Raw genomic sequence first — 19,153 nt, forward strand, 5'->3', positions numbered from 1 at the left:
TCTTGCCCAATTCCAGTCCTTCAAACTGACAGAAAGAAAAAAATATTCATGCGAACATTACATAATTTAAGAGTGCAAGATAACAGAAGGAGGTAGATTGCATGTAAAATTCTGAATTATCCAACCAACCTGAAAGCATAGTATATATATTAAACAAAAATATGAACAGATATAAATATTTATATTTCAGGTTACTATCCCCCTCCAAGAATAGAGTATTGCCATGATTTACAAATTATCACTTGTACTATGCTGTGTAAAACAACAATATATAAAATCCAGAAAGGGCATTCTCCTTGAATATCCACCATCACTATATTTAAAGGAATATGCAATTGCATATTATATTCACTTGACACCCACTGTGACAGGAAATAAGTGTACCAGCCAAATCTTAATCATGTGAAATATATTCATTGGTATTCAGCCATAATTTCTTTCATGGGAAATGCCCCACAATCAGCGGGAAGAAAACTATTTTTGTTGTGGGTGCCTCAACTAAGTGGCTCTGGTGTCTGCCCAGCCTCCTATTAAATGACTGCCTGGGGAAACTTCCCCTATTAGGCTTGGGTCTCCTAAAAATAAAACATGTGAATTGCTAAATTTCTGGGCATGACACTGAATATCACAATCTACTGTTGACATTTAGAATGTGCTTGGCATAGAAAATTTTGCTGTGATAACTGCATAATAATTCATCTTTTTATATCTCATCAGTGATTTGATTTTGCAACATATTCCTAGAATTTAATATCATTATTAGTGTCACAAAATTTCTAGCATCAAGCCTAGGAGCTTCAGTTGCATGAAGCATCATTTACTAGTGATAGTTAAAATATTGCCCTCAGTTATGTAACATGTAGAGGATTTGGTTTCTGTACATAAAAGTTAAAAAATAATTTTTAACATATAATGTCATATTCTGGATTTCATTGAAGATGCTGCAAAACAGGCAAAATTGCATAGTACACAAATTAAGTCAATTTATAGAATTAGTAGGATAATGTCTTGCTTCCTTCTTCCTGAATGGTAATATATAGAAAATAAAATACATTTTTTCACATACACACACTTGCACAAAATCATTTTCTATCCAGCTGTCATGTGATAAACATTTCATTTCATAATTACAACACTTGTATGTCCCAAGTAAGAAGCATGAAGACTTCTTAACAGTCAAATAGTTGATTTCCATTCAAAAACAGGTATCCATTTTTTATGGCATCTGATCAGAAGTCCCATCTCCAATACTAATGACTAACTGGTTTGGTTGTTGGTTGATTCACATTAGTTAGTGAATAATCAAGTTCCTAAACTGACTTTCTAATGACAATTTAGAGACTTAGAGAATGAGGAGCTTATGGGACCACATGGTGTTTTTTTACAAGACAGTGCCTGTGATTCTTTGATTAATTTCTGGGGATATAAAAGTATGATGTATAAGGGTTCAATCTCAGTTAGGTGATTAGCCTCTGTGCACAAAAGGATGTTTTGAATTAATAAGGTAACAAAATCTCGCCTACGTGCCCACACCTGCTGAACAGAAATATCTTTCCAAGATCATCGTGTATGGCAATGTTGAGGTATATATATAGAGACCTTATTTCTTGTGTAAAAGGTTACACCACTGCATGACAGCATCCAAAGAGTGGAGGTACATGGCTATAAAAAGCAACCAGTCCTCACTCAATTACTGATGTAAGCTTTGACGTGCTATTTCAACGAATGAGGACACATGAGACATCTTGTTACCTAATTACTGAAACATCTTGGTATAACCAAATACCAACTCGGCAGCGGGTAATGTAAGGCAGAAAGAATCTTATAGGGAAGTTCAAACATCATTTCTTTTAACACTGACTCGCTATCCTCAGATGCTCTCGTATTGCTTGTATACTAAAAATAATACATCAAATGTAAGAGCTGATAACTAAGTATTTATATTTTGAATTTTAGGCAAGAGTCAAAACTGAAGCATGATAGAGGTTCTTCTTTAATATGTACCCAAATAGGAATAGAATGTCGAAATATAATACATGGCTTATAATACTTCCATCATATTACCTATATATTTCAATATACTCTTGATAAGACTGGCCATGACTTGTGCAATATGTTCATTCATCTAGAGAAGTATTTGTTTTTCTTTAGTTTAAAAAAAGAACAACTTATTAATACTGTTAGTTAACATACACCAAACACTCTCTTGACGTGTGAACACTATAATTTATAAAATTTTCATGCTCTTAATTTCCCATATTTACAACATTTGGTGTGTCTTAACGCACACACATCCTATTTGCTTAACATTTTGCCACCTTTCACCATTATTATTTATACATGTTGTTGCTTTGACAGTTGTTAAGGATCACATTCTTCTCAAGGTAACAAAGCACTATAACATACTTTAAAGCTATTTCCTATGAACATGAAACAGGAAGATTTTTTTTTTACATAATACCCTTTTGGCTGCCACTATAAAATTAAACCAGGAAGCCATCATCAACATCTCCAAAAGAAATCTTCTTTAGCATGATTAATTACAAGGTAATGTCCAGAATGTTGTTTTAAGTACATGCAACATATCATATGACACTAACCCCACCAGGAATAAGCGATTAACACTCTTGATAGGAAGGAAAGGGGGACAGAATTTTAAAATTCACAACATGGACTGGAATTTCAATAGATGGAAAGCACCTCGAGTTTCACACCACATTGGCAATTTGTTCATTTCTTGATGCTGACAGAAACTTTGGGAGCTGGAGCATAAAAACATTGGCAACACTATACAGACCAGGTGCTGACACCTGGCTGTGACAGCCTGTAATAAAGTTAATTTTGTCTGTCGATACTTAACTATGGTTTAAACTATTTCACTCTTCCTGCTGCTGTCTTTGAAAAAATCACGGCTTAGCTTATTAGAAGTCTGCAAACTCCTTGGCACATTTTTCGGTTGAGGAGATTCGCAAGGCTTCTTCTTCATAGTCATCAAAATTACTTGTATCACCTGGACCTTTGCATCGTGGTATAAATGGAGCTTCAACCTATATGGAAAACAACTTCAGTTAGATTTTCACTGCAGGTGACATTGGAAAAAAATTGTATCTACACTTCTGTCTTATTTTTTTTAAAAATAAGACGACTAAGATTGGCAGTTTTCTTTTCAAGTGTATAACTTTCATTACATCCACTTCTTTCAACAACCACAATTCTATCACATTGTTCTATAAAAGTCCTTATGAAATGAAACATGTGCAAAAACAGGTTTCCCATCGCTCATTCGCAAACTAACTTGTATTTTCCTGTGGCATTTTACATGTTAAATTTATTCAGCATGTACATTATTGAAAACTATGGCTATGCAATTATATTAATACCTAATATTCAATATTACAGTTAAAAGTAAAATCTAACACGAAGCTTGCAAAACAAAAGCTTAGCAAACAGGAAAGTTGTTCATTATGAAAGCATACCGGTACTTTAAATCTTAATCTTTTGAATAGACATTATGTAATTTTTTTTTAAAATCACATTTATTAAAGAAAATTAATGAATTCTGTTAACATGATATAAAACATTGGGAAATTAACCAAAGAATTAAAATTAAGTAAAATCTTATGCTTTTTAAAACATAAAATATGTAGATGAGCTCAATAAAGGCACAGAGAAAAAAATAGTACACATTCTAAGTATCAAGTGATAAAAGCTGCTTCACATCATAAAGTGAAAATAGAATCAATAATACGTAGTGCTCCAGCAAACAGTTAGGGACACATTTTGGATATACTGCATTTGCAGCGTGTGGGAGGAAAAAATATAAATTAAATGCACTGCTTTTTGGCAGTTGTAATCAAGCAATAGCACATATCACCATTTTTCACAGCACATTCTTTAATGACAGGTAATACTGTGATTGGTAATGACAGGTAATGTAATATTCATGTAACAACACAATGTATAATGCTAAAGTTCATACTTACAAGTTGGCAGAATCTATTTATATACTTACCAGTTACAACTGTGCTCATTTTAAAGCAGCAATGCACCATCCTTTTCACAATTCTTTATATATACTCTTTAAATATTCACTACAATTTTACCTGTTACATTTTTTTTCATGCATCTTGTATATTGTTTTGTGCCCATTCATTTAGAGAAAAAGAAACTACAAGCACAGGAAGAGTAATGTGTTTTTGTGTTAGGGGTTTTACAAATACTTAACCCATTATAACAGTGTCCTAAAACAGACAATGAAACTGCACCACAAACTTTCAGCTAATTTATCAGAAATGTTAATTTGAAAAATCCCCAAAAAAGTAAAATCAACTTGTGTGTATCAGTGGTGGATCTGGTTTACCAGATCTGGTTACCATAATTCTTACATATTGTATATATTTATTATACACCCCTCTATCTACGTAGATATAATAGAAATGAAACTAAAACAGGAGTCCAACTTAAAATGTTCCAGCAATTTTGATATTTTTCATAAAATTTCCCTTTTCACAGAAAATTGGACCTGGATTTCCCTCCACCATGGGAAATTTCCCTTCATGTAGCAGAACTGCCTCTACCTCCGCACAAACAGAAAGGAACAAGCAGTTTTTTCCCATCAAAGCTGTTTCTAGTGGTTTCTGACCATGCAGGCCACATATTCTTAAAAAAAGACATCTGCCCACATTTTCTTGTGTGGGGAGCGTGAGAGGAAACCTGATCAGAAGAGTGCGATGGAGAACAATCAGTGGCGTACATAAATCAGTCTTTGAACTTCTTCAAAAAAAATTACTTAAATTCGGGTTTAAAAGCTTGCTTTAATATTTTGCATAAAATATATTGAGTGATTTTCCACATATTAAAGATAAATGAATAAAAAAGTGAGTAAAGTTTGTATACCGGCAGCAAACCTAGTGAGAGTACACCACTGGTGTGTATTGACACACAAAAGTTATAGAACTGAGTCAGTCAAACCACAGCTTGAGAACTGCATGTTCTCATCATGACATCATGAGTGTCCCATTTACAATGGACAGGAAACAAAACTGTTCAAGTACTTGAACAAACAAATGAATGCCAAATAAAGAGCCCAAATCAATAACACAGAATGTAGTGGTTATAAAACGTGTTTCAGTAAACTTGTGTCATAATTTGTATTTGCTAACACTACCATGTGAATACACATATGTATATATTTATTAAGCAAAATATCAAAACCTTTGTAACTAGAAGATATACATAGCTTAAACATCAGAAATAAAGATACAATTCACATAAAACTAGGTTGTCTCTGTGTAAGAATGGACCAATACACACTGCAGTTGATTTATACAAATGTTGCCCAACGAACTGTTGCCCAACGAACTAAGAGATGAACAACAACTGAAAACCTTCAAGAGTAAAATTAAAATGGTCCTATACGGTGTATGTTTTTGGAAGGAATATTGGGCAGGGCCACACAGAGTGTGTCCTTGGCGACCAGCCTATCACACGAGTGCAATGTTGTACAGTTGTACAGCATGCTAGTTAAACGCTGTGCGTTCAGTATTTTTCTTGCATGCAATAAGTTTTCATAAAACTCGCCACTTTAAGGTTCATCATATGATGGGGCTAGACAATTTGAACCTGACAGTCCAAGTCCCATAAATTTCCATTGCCTACAGCTGGAGTTATCGTTGCTTGAAGAAACATGGGAAACAACACATTTCAACACACACACAATAACCCTTTCATTTTCCTTCCATCTGTTTTTCTTTTCTTTTGTTGCCACCATGTTGACGCCCCTGAGCAGTTGTGTCTTGGGAAAGCTATGGGTGTTAAATTCAGCCGAACATACACAACGACCCTTCATTGTTGTGGGCATTCACGTACATTGCGAGTGAGTCAGTTTGAGTTCAAAGTTTTCGTAGCAAGGGCGGTGTAAATTATTTTACGTGTATGCCACGAAGAACAGTTGTGAGAGGATTCAATACAGACCTAATTGATTAATTGATTGATTTGATGTATTTTACTTTGCTCTTCTGCCACTCTTGGCCAATCGCGAAGATGAGGATGAGTGATGAAGGGACACTTACAGCCTTAGTGACAATAAAGTTCGACCAGTCACAAATATAGGAGTGCGTTGTGAAAGAAGAAGAACACATGCATATGCTGAACATATTTTATTCAGCAGGCTACATGGAACAAAGGAAAACAAATTTTCGCTGCAACGCAGCAATGTATGGTGTCCACACAAAATAAAACATTTTCGTCCATCTACAGGTGACATTGAAGTTCGACCACTGTTAGAGGGGATCCTGTTTACCATGGTGTGACGCCGCCCCCTCGGCGAATAACTGTGGCAATGCGTCGGGGCATGCTGCGGACGAGTCGTTCAAGGTATTCCACATCGATGCGGTGCCATTCCTCCTGCAGGCAGGCGATAAGAGCAGCCACTGTCGTGGGTCCCCTCTGTTGCACACGTTGCTTAAGAACACATTGTCAATGGGCGAGAGGTCGGGACTCGATGGTGGCCATGGCAGAGTTCGCACATGATGGCGAGTCAACCATTCTCTTGTCAGCCACGCTGTATGAGGCCTGGCATTGTCGTGTTGAAAGATGAGACGCCGCCTGTGGAACAGGTGCCTTCGCACTGTGCGAAGATGCCGCTCCAGTATGCGTGTGCATTCACAATGCCCTCACAGATGTGTACTGGGCCAACCCCAGATGCCGTCATGCATCCCCATACCATCACTGACACAGGTTTCTGTACCCGACGTGCATAACATTTTGCTTCATTCTGTTCCTCCTTCCGACAAATGACTGTTTTCCGTATTTTCCCGTACACAACATTGAAAATGGATTCGTCCGTCCACAAAACTCTGTTCCACTGCCGAAATGTCCATCCCTGGTACATTCGTGCCCACTGTAGTCAACATGTTGCCTTTGTTCAACATGTAAAGGAAGGGTTTACGTTTCGCCTTGTACACTCGGTAACCGCATCGCTGTAGGTAATGGCGAATGGTTCTGGTTGACACTTCAATGTGAAACCGTTCGAGTCCACAGTCGTAATTCAGCCACAGAAACATGATTGTTAGTCTGGATATAGTGCCTAAATATCCGTAGGTCATGCACGCTCAGCAGGCGTTTTCGACCGGGGGCCTTACCTGGCTCTGTAGTACCCGTATTTTGGTGGTGTTTGATGATGCAGTGGACGGTTGACTTGGGTAAGTTCAGTTGGCGCCCTATTTCCCATTCACTGAGTCCATCCCGTTGCAACTCCACCACTCTTCTCCTCACGGTGTTGTCAATAGGTTTGCCCCTGGCCATGGTGATGATGCACTGCGGTTCCTTGGTGCACAGCACGTGCTTATATACGGCGGACTTCCTTATCGTGTCCGTGACGTCATGCTTCCGTCGAATGCGCCACTATCTGGAATTTTTCGTATGGGTCTGGTGCCTGGTCAAAGTTCAATGTCACGCGTATAGTTCCCCGTTTCCGTTCTTTACGTGACCTTGGGTGCAACATGCTGGGAATACGATTCTTGCCTGCTCACACGCCTCCTCTTACACACATGCATCACTTCTGCGGGTCACCCATTCCACCGCCTATGCCTCTGTGCATTTAATCACTTATTCCTTTCTGGTCGAACTTCATTGTCACCAAGGTTGCACAAACACCCATGCCTGGGGCCAGGATTTGAACCCGGTACCCTGGCATCATAGCATGCTGTGTAATACAGCCGTTATGTTCGATTGTTGTGTGTTCTGCGAGTGTTATTTAATGTGGCTCTCAAAACCTAGCACCAGTAGTGCCAAGGGTAAAATAATAAGTTCACAAGACCGAAATCATCTTTTTAAAGTGTATTCTTACTCAAAGGAATTGGCGTCTGAAGAAGTGCATGCTGAAACAGTGTTTTTCATATTGATTGATTGATTGATTTGTTGTTTTAAGTCCACTTTATGCACAGTAAGGCTAATCGGGACTGGACCTACAGTTTAAAGTGGGATCCGAACCACTTGTGCCTCCACCGGGTATTGAACCCGGGGCCCCTTGTTTTGTTTTTTTTTTTCCTCCCAGAGTCTAGAATTTACAGCTAAAGCGTGTGGTGTAGGTGTGCATACGGTGTCATGTATTATAAAACAGGGTAAAATATCTACTACAGAAATGGTAAACCCCTATTCAAACCTCTTGGGAAACATGCTATAAAACAGAAACGAGAGCGATGATGATGGCCTTGCAGCACTGGCTGTATATTGGCTGAACTCATGTTCCTTCTAAAGGCATACGCTGTATAATTGCCCATGACTTCTATTCTATACATGATTATAAAAAGGAATGCCATCACTATGTTAGTCATTACACTCACTATGTTAAGTACAAGGTCCGCCCATAAAGAAACCAAATTGTCAAAAAGAAAAATAACCAAACCAAATAAAAAGGAACTGTATTCTGGCAACACTGCAAAGAGCTCTATCTAAACTTCCCGTCAGTGCATGTTTCAACCTGTTACAGTACAGCGCCTTGAATAACGTAGTGTGGAAAACGACCCAAGAAACTGGTTCCCCGAGACGATGACAAGTAGATGGCATTGCGATCGACCCAGGTGCTAATTTTGTTATGAAAGTAATGTGGCTTAGTTAGTTTTTGGAATATATTGTGTACATTTGTTTCTCTAGAAAGGCGGTAAGTGAATTGATGGAAACAGTTATATTTGTGGAGTGATTTGCAGTCACGAAATGGCATTAATTTGGAAAGAAAAGTAAAATAAAATTAATAAATAAATAGCATGCGTAACACAAGAAGAAACATCGCAATGTGATTCCGGACGTCAGGTCTTGGACTGTGTATTAGAGTTTATTTTTCTATGTTATTAGAATATAAATAGTATCCTGAGAGATAATTCATACCGAGGTGACAAACCACAAATGTCGCTTGAAAGCGAGCAGTCTGAAATCAATGCAGCCTTTCGAACCGTAGGGACACAAGCTCTGACTGTACCGTTTCCTCAAGGAGACTTTACACCAAAGCGACACGCGACAAACAATACGAGGATTTCACACCAAAGCGACATGGTCCTTCGGTCCAAGACAACTTTCACACCGAAGCGACACATGTTGCTTGGAAACGAGCCAATCAAGAGCAACATTTCACATCGTAGCGGCATGACTGGAAGCACAGATCAGTGTTCGGTTGGTGAAATCCTCAAGCGATAAGTGTCGCGTGCCGCTTGTCGCTTTGGTGCGCAATCTCACTAAAGCAAGACACTCATTGCATCGCGTATGCGCGAACAACAAACCACAGCAACATGTTGCAAGCTATTGAGGAAATGGCCCAGTTTGAGCAACGAACAAGCGACAAAGCGACACGTGTTGCTTATCATGTCGCCTAGATCTGTTGTTGTAATGTGCGGTTTATCGTGTCGCCTATCTGTTGTTCGCACGCAATGCTTGCTAATAGACTGAAGGCACCATGTCGCTTGTCACTTAGTTGGGAACTCCCCCTGTAGCGCGTCGCTTCGGTCTGAGCACCCTTCCTTTAAGGAGCTTTCCGACCGAAGTAACAAGTAGCACGCGAATACGCCATATGAACGTGTCGTTTGCTGTTTGGACCCTCATGTACAATGAATGCTATTTTACAGTCTGGAAGTGTGTGTCACTAGTGTGACAGTGTGAACATCCCGTGTCACTTGTCCCATTGGTTTGAAAGTTGCCTTACAATCATGTCGATGGCACTAAGAAAGTTTTGTGGGGTTCCCCTTGTCGTTTCATGCAATCATCATTATCATCATCGCCACGATTAGTTTAAAGCGGAAGAAAAGAGACAGTAAATATTAAAAATACAAATGCTTCAGTGTGTATATCTTTAAAAGAAATGATGATGATAATAATAACGAACCTAATTCATACACAAAAATTTAGTTGCCAAGAGCATTCCACGCATATTTTTTCTCCCGTATTATTAACGAAAGTATGACGATAACAGGACATGGTCGACTGTCTAGAATGTTCCTTAATATCTTCGTGACCACTGTACCAAATATCATAGCAATTATCACATTCATAGAAATGCTTCATGTAAAAGAATCAGACATTGCAGCAAAAACTCCATTTACTTCCATTATAAGCAGTCGAACACCAAGCACCGGGGTCAACACCAGCGCCTCTAGCGGATCATTTTCGAGTGGAACCATCCAGAGAGCGCAGAAGCATGCCGTTTTCCACATTACGTTATTCTAGGCACTGTAGTTACAGGCAGTCTGTATCGGGGCAAGCGTGCATCAGATGCAGGTCATGTGCAGGCAGTGTACAAAATATGCGCACCAAGATGGAACAATGTTACAGCATAAAGTTTTGTTACAAATTGGGTAAATCATTTACCGAAATGTTACAGATGATACAGGCAGTGTATGGTGATGCAGCATTATCAAAAACCCAGGCTTATGACTGGTACAATCGTTTCAAAGGTGGAAATGAAAGTGTCGAGGATGAACCAAGATCAGGACGCCCTTCAACATCAAGGAATGACGACAATGTGGAAAGTTTGTGCACTGGTGAGAAGTGATAAGATGTTTAACCATGCAGCAACTGTCAGACATGCTTCATATCAGCAAAGAAAACTGTAGATTAATTTTAACGAAGAACCTGCAAATAAGGAAAGTGTGTGCTCGCTTTGTGCCTCGCATTTTGACAGAATGAGAAAAAGATAAAAGGAAAGAGTGCTGCGAGGATTTGGTGGCAACTGCAGACCAGGACAACAACTTCCTAAAGTGTATCGTGGCGGGAGATGAAACTTGGTGTTTACAATATGACCCCGAAACAAAAAGACAGTGTGCAGTGGAAAGGACAGTTCTCGCCCGTAAAGAAAAAAGCACGGATGTTGAAATCGAAGACAAAGATGCTGCTGATCGCATTTTTTTGATTCCCAAGGACTGATCCACCATAAATTTGTCCCTGAAAACCAAACAATCAATCAATCAGTGGTATTACAAGGAAGTGCTTGGTCAACTCAAACTGGATGAAGCAGGTTAGGAAGGACCTCTGTGACTAACCAATGGTTTCTATTACGCGATAATTCTCGGCCTCATACTGCATTGTCTGTACAATACTTTGCTAAGCATTCAGTGACAGTGATCACTCCATAATCTCTGGACTTATCACCTGCTGATTTATTCCTTTTTCCCAAGCCTAAGATGGCTATGAAAGGGTGAAGATTTGATGAAGTTGCAGACATTAAATTAAATGTTACATGTATTTTGCGAACACTTACTGTCAATGACTATCAACAGTGTTTCGAAGACATGTATAAACGCAGGTCAAAGTGTATTGCCTCCTCTGGTGATTATTTTGAAGGTGATAAAAGTCATTTGAAGGTAATTACTGGTTTTCTTTCCTAAAAAAAAAAGTTAGTTTTTTTATGGGCAAACCTTGTATGTTGTATTCCATGCAATAAGAACACAAACCCAAAATGAAATCACTGTCAAACTACTGCCAATAAATATATGTATACTAGGATAAAAATTCTGAATACTCCTTACATGTACAGGGTAAATATAAATGATTCATTGGGTTTTAAAGATAAATATTTCCAAAACTATTAGTATAACATGTGTGCTAATCATGAAACAAAAGAACACATCTGAAAGTTTAATTTATTTGTAACCTTAGCACCTGCCGACAGATGGCAGCACAAACCTAGTTTCCAAAATGGCATCTATGCAGAAGAAAGCATTCTGTGTTTTTGAATATGAGAAGTGTTTTTCCGTTGTTGTCATGCAGTGTGCATTCCGGAGACAGTTTGCAACTGCACCACCAGGTCACCAAAGCATTGTGATGGCATCGACAGTTTAAGGAAACTGGTTGCCTGTGTAAAGGTAAAAGCACAGAATATGCAAGCACTTCTGATGAAACAGTGGAGTGAGTTAGAGCGAGTTTTGTGTGTAGCTCACAGAAGTCAACATACCACACCAGTCGGGAACTTGGTATTCCGCAGCCAACTGTCTGAAGATTTTGCAAACCCATTTTGTGACAAACTGTACCGCATACAGTTATTGCAAATGTTACAACTAGACAACCTCGTCAAATGATATGCATTTTGTAATTCCATGCAGGATGCTATGAGGGATGTTGGTTTTCTTTATCTTCTGCTGTTTAGGGATGAGGCAACATTCCATTTGAGTGGCAAGGTTAATTGCCATAATGTTCATATCTGAGGTACTCGACAACCACGTGCTACAATGCAACATGAACGAGATTCCCCAAAAGTGAATGTCTTTGCTGCAGTGTCTAAATCAAAGGTGTACGGTCCCTTTTTCTTCAGGTAGAACACTGACAGGTATGTCATTCCTCGATATGCTGCAGTTGTGGATGTTTCCACAAGTGAAAGAGGATCCAATAACTTTGTATTCCAACTTGATGGGGCACCGCTCCATTGGCACACTGAGGTGCATCGCTACCTGAATGAAGAACTCCCACGCCGTGGGATTGGGCGATGTGCTGAAGATGACTTGACACTTTTCCCATGGCCTCCTAGATCTCCCGACCTAAATGTTTGTGATTTTTTTTTCCTTTGGGGGGCATGTGAAAGACACAGTGTATGTACCACCACTACCAACAACTTTGGTTGAGCTACAGGATCATATTACAGCTGCATTTACGACCATTAGAAGGGATATGCTAGAGCATGTGTGGGGTGAACTAGACTATCGTAGATGTGTGTCGTGTGACGAAAGGAAGCCACATTGAACATTTGTGAAAGTATGTATGAAACTTTGACAGTTTCCGTTTATTTTCATGTTTCTTTATTGTATGTGTTATACATTCTATTAAGCGGCCCTTTCAAACCCAATGAATAATTTATAATTACAATGTATAATTACTATTAATTCTGATATATACTATACTACTGATGTACCTCCATTTTACAAATTATAGTCCGTGGATGAAATAAAAATAAATCAAAGAACATCAAAAGGTGAACTGCTTAAATTCACAGGGAAATATGAATAAATTACATTCCTGATGATTTACCTAAGACAGGGAACCAGCAAAAATTGAGGTTTGGTTCAGTAGTGTTTAGAAAGTGAAGGAGGTAAGGGGAGCTGAAGTCAAGAACCTCCTTCCGGATAGTTCACTTGCTGCAGGAATGAAGGATTGTTGCCAAAGTTGTTGACACAGTTGTGCTAAACGTTGTGCACTTTGTTGCAATCCTGCCCATAGTTTTGACATCAAGTATTCAGTAGTGTTTGTGTTGAGAATGGATTTGGATGCGTGTGTGTGTTTTTGTGGTGGTTATGGTTATGACTGTTCATACAAGTCACACAATTATGAGCCACAAATCTCTCTTCAAACTCCTTGTGCCTTCAATTCAAGGACTTTACCTTCCTATGGTGATTTGATGAAATGCTACAGGCTTACTCATCAAGAACTGAAAGGGGAGGGGGCAAAGAACCAGCAAATAGATTCATTTGGGAAGAAGTGGGAAAAAGAGTTGGAAGAAGCATTCTTCAGTTCCCACAGTTTCCTTACATTGGATTATTCATATGATTGAATATAACAAATGTGTCAGGGCTACTTAGAGAAATTATAAAAGGAAAAACAAGCAACGAAAAATATAGAAACTAAGAGAAGATTAAAAAAAATTTTTGAATCCTCTATCACAGACATATTTTTCTTTATTTACAAGCCCACTTGGCCAGGTATGCCATATGCCTAAAACAAACAACGGAAATGATGTCAAAAACTTTTGACCACCAAGCATCCTCCCAGCTTTGTTGAAGGGCCTCGAGCACCTTATTAGTCATTAAACACATGACTTCCTGGCACGTAATAACCTAATAGACCATTGTCACCGGTTTCCATAGCAACCACTGCACATTCATGGCTCTTGTCAATGTTGAGAGATCACATGAGGTTAGCTATGGAAACAGGCAACTTACAATCCTTATACTTCTAGATTTTACCAAAGCTTTCCAAACCATTCATCACAAAAATTCAACTCTAAGGCTAACTGGTTCAGTTTCTATCTACAAGGATGTCAAAAAAGTGTTTTCGACCTATATCAAAGGTCATGGAAAAACATCCCCATTTCATCCCTTAAGGTACTGTACTAGGCCCCCTCCTGTTTACCATATACATTATCTACCTCCCATCCATGCTTAACTACCACATCTATGCTGATAATTTTCAATTATACTTTTCCATCCTTCGAAATGTGCTTTCCTTTGAAAAATCACATAGTGGGAGAAGAGGACAAAATTTAGAAAATACCACGTGTATAAGCTTAAATCTGCTGTTTGCTCATAGATGGCGTTAGTGAGCATATGAAGCTACCATGGGCATGCCATACCTGGTGTTTGTATGAGTTGGACATCTGCCAACACGAATCAGTTCACATCGTCAGCACATGCAGACAACAACAGCAAGAGAACGCACATTCATATTGTTGTTGGTTTGGTTTATTTTACTTCACTTTTCTGCCACATTTGGTTATCATGAAAATGAGGATGAGTGATGATGTGATGAAATTAATGAAGGGACTTTGAACAATCCAGGCCGGGATTCGAACCCGTGATGAGCGTGCATTCTTGTTCCTGTGTTGTACTCTGCAGTGAATAATGAAATAATTTGAAATGAAAAATGTATCTCAGAACTCAAGAAGCCAAATGAATATTATTGAAGAAACTACAAAAAAGTGTGTTTTGTTACCTGTTTTGTTTCTGTGCTTAAAGTGGACTTAAAACACCAAATCAACCAACCATGGGGGAGTGGTTATCACAGCATGCTAGGACGCAAGGAGTTCCGGATTCAAACTCCGACCTGGGCATGGGTGTTCTTTGTGTTTGTCCCTTCATTAATTTATCGTATCATCTTCACAATTAACCAAATGTGAGAAAAAAGCATCGCTAAGTAACAAAAATCAAGTCAAATCATTGATTGATTGATTGCTTGATTTGGTTTATTTTACTTCGCTTTTCCGCCACTTTTGGCTAATCGCGAAGATGATACAATATAGATGAAGGGATACACTCAGAGCATACCCATGGCCAAGCCGAGATTCGAATCCAGGATCTCTGGCTTAGTAGTCACATCAAATCTTTTTTTATTTTCAAATGGGGGGTGGGGGTTACGTGTACATTTTTTAGTACTCATTCATGATTTTGCAATCTTTTCCTGTTATTGACATTCTATTTTTAGGGATACTGGGCCCTAAAGGGGGGAGGGGTATGAGCCACACCAACCACCCCTTGAGCATGCCACTGATTGCTACCCCAAGGGTCCACGTCACTGCATGTACAAGAGCTACTTGTAGCATTATACCATATTTACTCATGTATAATGCCCACTTTTTTCCAAAATTGTTGCCCCCCAAAACCATGGTGTGCATTATACTCGGAATAATTCAGAATGCCAACTTGAAACCGTGCAATGTCATTCCATGATTTTGTGACACTTGCATTGATTTTTCATGTTTACAGAACCCTATCCTGTTATATATAATTGTAAAGCTTAAATTCTGTAGTTTCTGAATATGGCAACAGTATTCCATTTAAGATGGTGACACTAATGTGCAATGAGGTTGAAATAAGCTCATCACAAAATGAAGAAATGTTGTGATTTTTGTGGTACTTTGGATGAAAGAAAAGATAAGAAAAAGAAAATAATAATTAAAATGTATTACTGGTCAAATAATATGACATATATGGAGTGTGTTAATGCCTTAATGAAAGAAATCTTGTGCTGTGCTACGGCTGCTAGTTTGAGGGTTCTGAATGTGCCTCTTATAAATGTAACGTTAGTCATGGAAAATATATATATTTTGAATTTTTTTTTAGAAAAAGTGAAGAAAAAATTAGCAAAATCATGTATAAAGTTTAACTCCTCTTGGTTCACATAGCAACAGGTGACTCATTGAATAGATATGATGTCATTCACTTTTGATTGGCATAGCAAAAGCTTTACAACCTACAACTAGGAAAGCCATTTCTTGAACCTGGATTATACTGCGCTTTATATACGAGATATAATTTTTTGTAACTTTTTTCCATCAAAATCCAAGGTGCGCATTATACACGCGTAAATACGGTAGTTGTTCTGTGGAAGCCTGGTTTTTAACCTCATACAAGAAAGACAAGAACAGCAGATATTGTATTCAGAAAACACAGACAGTCCAAAAAAATTCTTTTAAAAAATATTCTCCATCAGAAATGACGAATGCTGCATTTGATGAGCAAGTCAAGAAATTAAAAAAAAAGTGTGAAGATGCTTTCTATATACCATCTTATATCCTGCTATATTTTCTTGTTTCAAACCCATGTAATTTTCAGATGACAAGAAATAATCTAACCTTAAGTAAAATTGTCTTAAAAATATTAATTGTTAATTGGTGCCATACCGAACATACATGCTTTTAGAAACATGCACTACATTTTTCCAGCATGTAACATTCTAAAATCTACCATCTTCCACATACATTATTCATACAACCATATTAATATATTCTCTACCCATACATACAAAGCAAATGTGATTTTTACCTTACAATTTCCTTCATTTATGTGCAAAAACTGTAAGCAATACACTACATACTTTATTACACATTAACATATTAGTTACCAATGCAAACTCAAATATTAGTATAACTAAAGGTTATCTAAACAAGCAATGTATTAGGTGCAGAAAAACTAACCACAAACATGCAAAACTATCCTAGAATTCCTGAAATTCAGCAGTAAATAGATCCGTAGATGATAAACTGAAGAGCGCATTATTTTCCTCGTAGTTTGTGAAGTGTGTGGTGTCACCACTATGGCGTATTTTGGGACGAAGTGGTGCCTCCACCTGCATAAGCATGCAAAAAGAACACTAGTGAGTGAGGTAAAACGCAGATTTAATATTAATGGAAGTAGCTTCTGGATCAGCAACCAAACATATTTCTACAAATGAATGACTGACTTGTATGATTTTGTCAACCTCTATCAACAGACATGTTTCAATCACAAAATGATTTTGGCACATACCTCTTAGGTAAAAAGAACAAATATCCCCTCCCCTTTTTTGATTGAATATATAGTTACATCCATAAGTTCTTTTACGAAATAAAAATTTAATACCAATCAATCAACAAAGAGGTACAATACCAATGAACAAGTATACCACATGTAGTAACAAATTGTTAAATAAATTTAAACTTAATTTTTTAATCTACTCATGTTATTTTAAAAATAAAGTAACAAATTTTGCAAGATACAAAAATGAAGAAATTGCCCCAAATTGAGGAGAAAGTAATTGCAATGCATGACCAACAACACACTCACTTGTTCAACAGAGTTTATACAAGAAATGTACGTGGTGCAATTGTTGCATATATGAGGCTCTTGATATGGTATCCACAGGAAATACAGAAATAATGGCCTTAACTGGTGAGGTGACAAAATTTAGAGTCTTTGGTGATGTTACAGTTCCAATTGTTTAATGATTTCTTCAAATTCTCCTAGCAGAAAGACTAATTATCGTAAAATTTTGGCAATCATTGTCACACGAAATTTGAACTTTCCTTAAAGTAATGAGCACAATTTGAATTTAGAAAAAAGTTATTTATGTTGCAAAAAAACTTTAAAATTACCTTATGAAAGCATACACACTCCCCATGGACAAGGAATTTTCCATTGATAGAAGCGGCAGTAAGTTTCGTAAACTAGTGGGAATGAATGTTAGTTTAATACTAAGAGAACTAAACTTGACCTGCCTAACCTAACCACGAAATCATTTAGGGTTATTTTGAAAATGCTAAGGGAACTAAACCTGACCCATCTAACCTAATGACATTAGCATGTATTGAACAAAATCTTCAAACATTTTGGCTTAAGTAATCACTAAAACTCTGCAGTATGTGTCAACAGACGAACCATGTAAAAATTGCATACATAGCATGATGAAATCACATTAAAACTAAAGGAACATGGGCCAAAAAATAACATATTAAGTTTTTTTAATTTGAAAGTATGGGTGGCGTAGAATCTTGTGGCATGAAAAATTAATGTTTCCACCCCACCTGACCAGTTAAGTGCCTGAGTTAGTGGAAGTGACTCATACAGAAGTAAAAAAACATACAGAAAGGATAGAATGTATTGCTGTTAAGTTGCACCACACCTGCTTTGAATAAATAATATGTTGCTAATACCACAAAACAGCCTCAACAGACAATGTACACTGTGCTTAGAGCCCACCACCAGTGATAAAGAAGTGCCACACTAACAGTTGTCACCAACCTGGTAAAGCACAATTTTAAAGAGACGATATATATAATACATCACATGAATAAACCAATTTAGAAAACTAACTTTTCATGTTTCTTTATGCATATATGTGTGTGTGTGTGTGTGACTATTTTCACAGTTATATGAAATCAAATATTCATGAAAATGGCAACAAAAGATCATACTGTTATGTACAGTGATCACAAAGTGGGTGTTAAATGCTTGATATGGACACACACCTAATGGTTTAAGAGTCCAGAACTTCAGTGTGGAGAGTCATTTTCATAGCACAGCCAAATTTTGTGCCATGTTTTGTGGAGATTAATACAGGGTCACATACATGAAGGCATCTTCCACAGCTGGTCGTAACTCTTGTGTTGTGTGATACCGGTTATTTCAGACTATCATTGATGAACCCCCAGAGATGAGCTCGGAACTTCTTGGAAGTTAGGTTATGGGAGCTGGTTGCCCAGGAAATGTCTTATTTAGGTAATGACACACTTGCAACGTGAAGTGTGCCAGAACATGACACAGAATTAGGCTGTGCTACTAAAATGACTGTCTCCATACCAATGTTCCAGACTCTCTCAAGGTATTAGGTTTGTGTCCATAGCAAGCATTCAACCACAACCATCATAGTGTCAAAAATAAAGAGGGGGGATATGCCCACTGTGTGGAGTTACAGGTTTTGAGTAACCATTAATCTGAAATTGCACTGAAAATCAGAATATCAATGCTCGAGTCCACCACAAACTACATTTCAAGTACCCCATTAGGTAGTACTTTTGATCAAACTTGTGTGTACCTAGTTGTAAAGTCAGGAGAAATCAACTGTTACGTAATTATATAATACACACACATCATGGTACAGTTGGGTGGTCCTATTTGACAACTTGTGATTTTTTCCCAGGACATTCCCC

General features: G+C 37.8%; 1 protein-coding gene across 5 annotated transcripts in view; it reads right to left on the minus strand.

Moving 5' to 3' along the window:
• Window positions 1-1,471: 1,471 nt before the first annotated feature.
• The window catches only part of LOC145984224 (cAMP-dependent protein kinase catalytic subunit 1), a 408,508-nt gene continuing 390,826 nt past the window's right edge, over window positions 1,472-19,153 (minus strand). For 4 of the 5 annotated variants that reach the window (XM_083117791.1, XM_083117787.1, XM_083117790.1 and 1 more), the window contains 2 exons: window positions 16,664-16,815; window positions 2,911-3,047 (listed from right to left, as the gene is read on the minus strand). In XM_083117791.1, the coding sequence (XP_082973917.1) occupies window positions 16,684-16,815 (132 nt within the window). In that variant the 3' untranslated portion in view covers window positions 2,911-3,047; window positions 16,664-16,683. Of the gene's footprint in view, window positions 3,048-16,663; window positions 16,816-19,153 lie in introns of all 5 variants that reach the window. The other variant, XM_083117788.1, reaches the window with a different exon arrangement.

This window comes from Lepisma saccharinum, chromosome 2, assembly GCF_977018435.1.
Source record: "Lepisma saccharinum chromosome 2, izLepSacc3.1, whole genome shotgun sequence".
NCBI classification, from domain to species: domain Eukaryota; kingdom Metazoa; phylum Arthropoda; class Insecta; order Zygentoma; family Lepismatidae; genus Lepisma; species Lepisma saccharinum.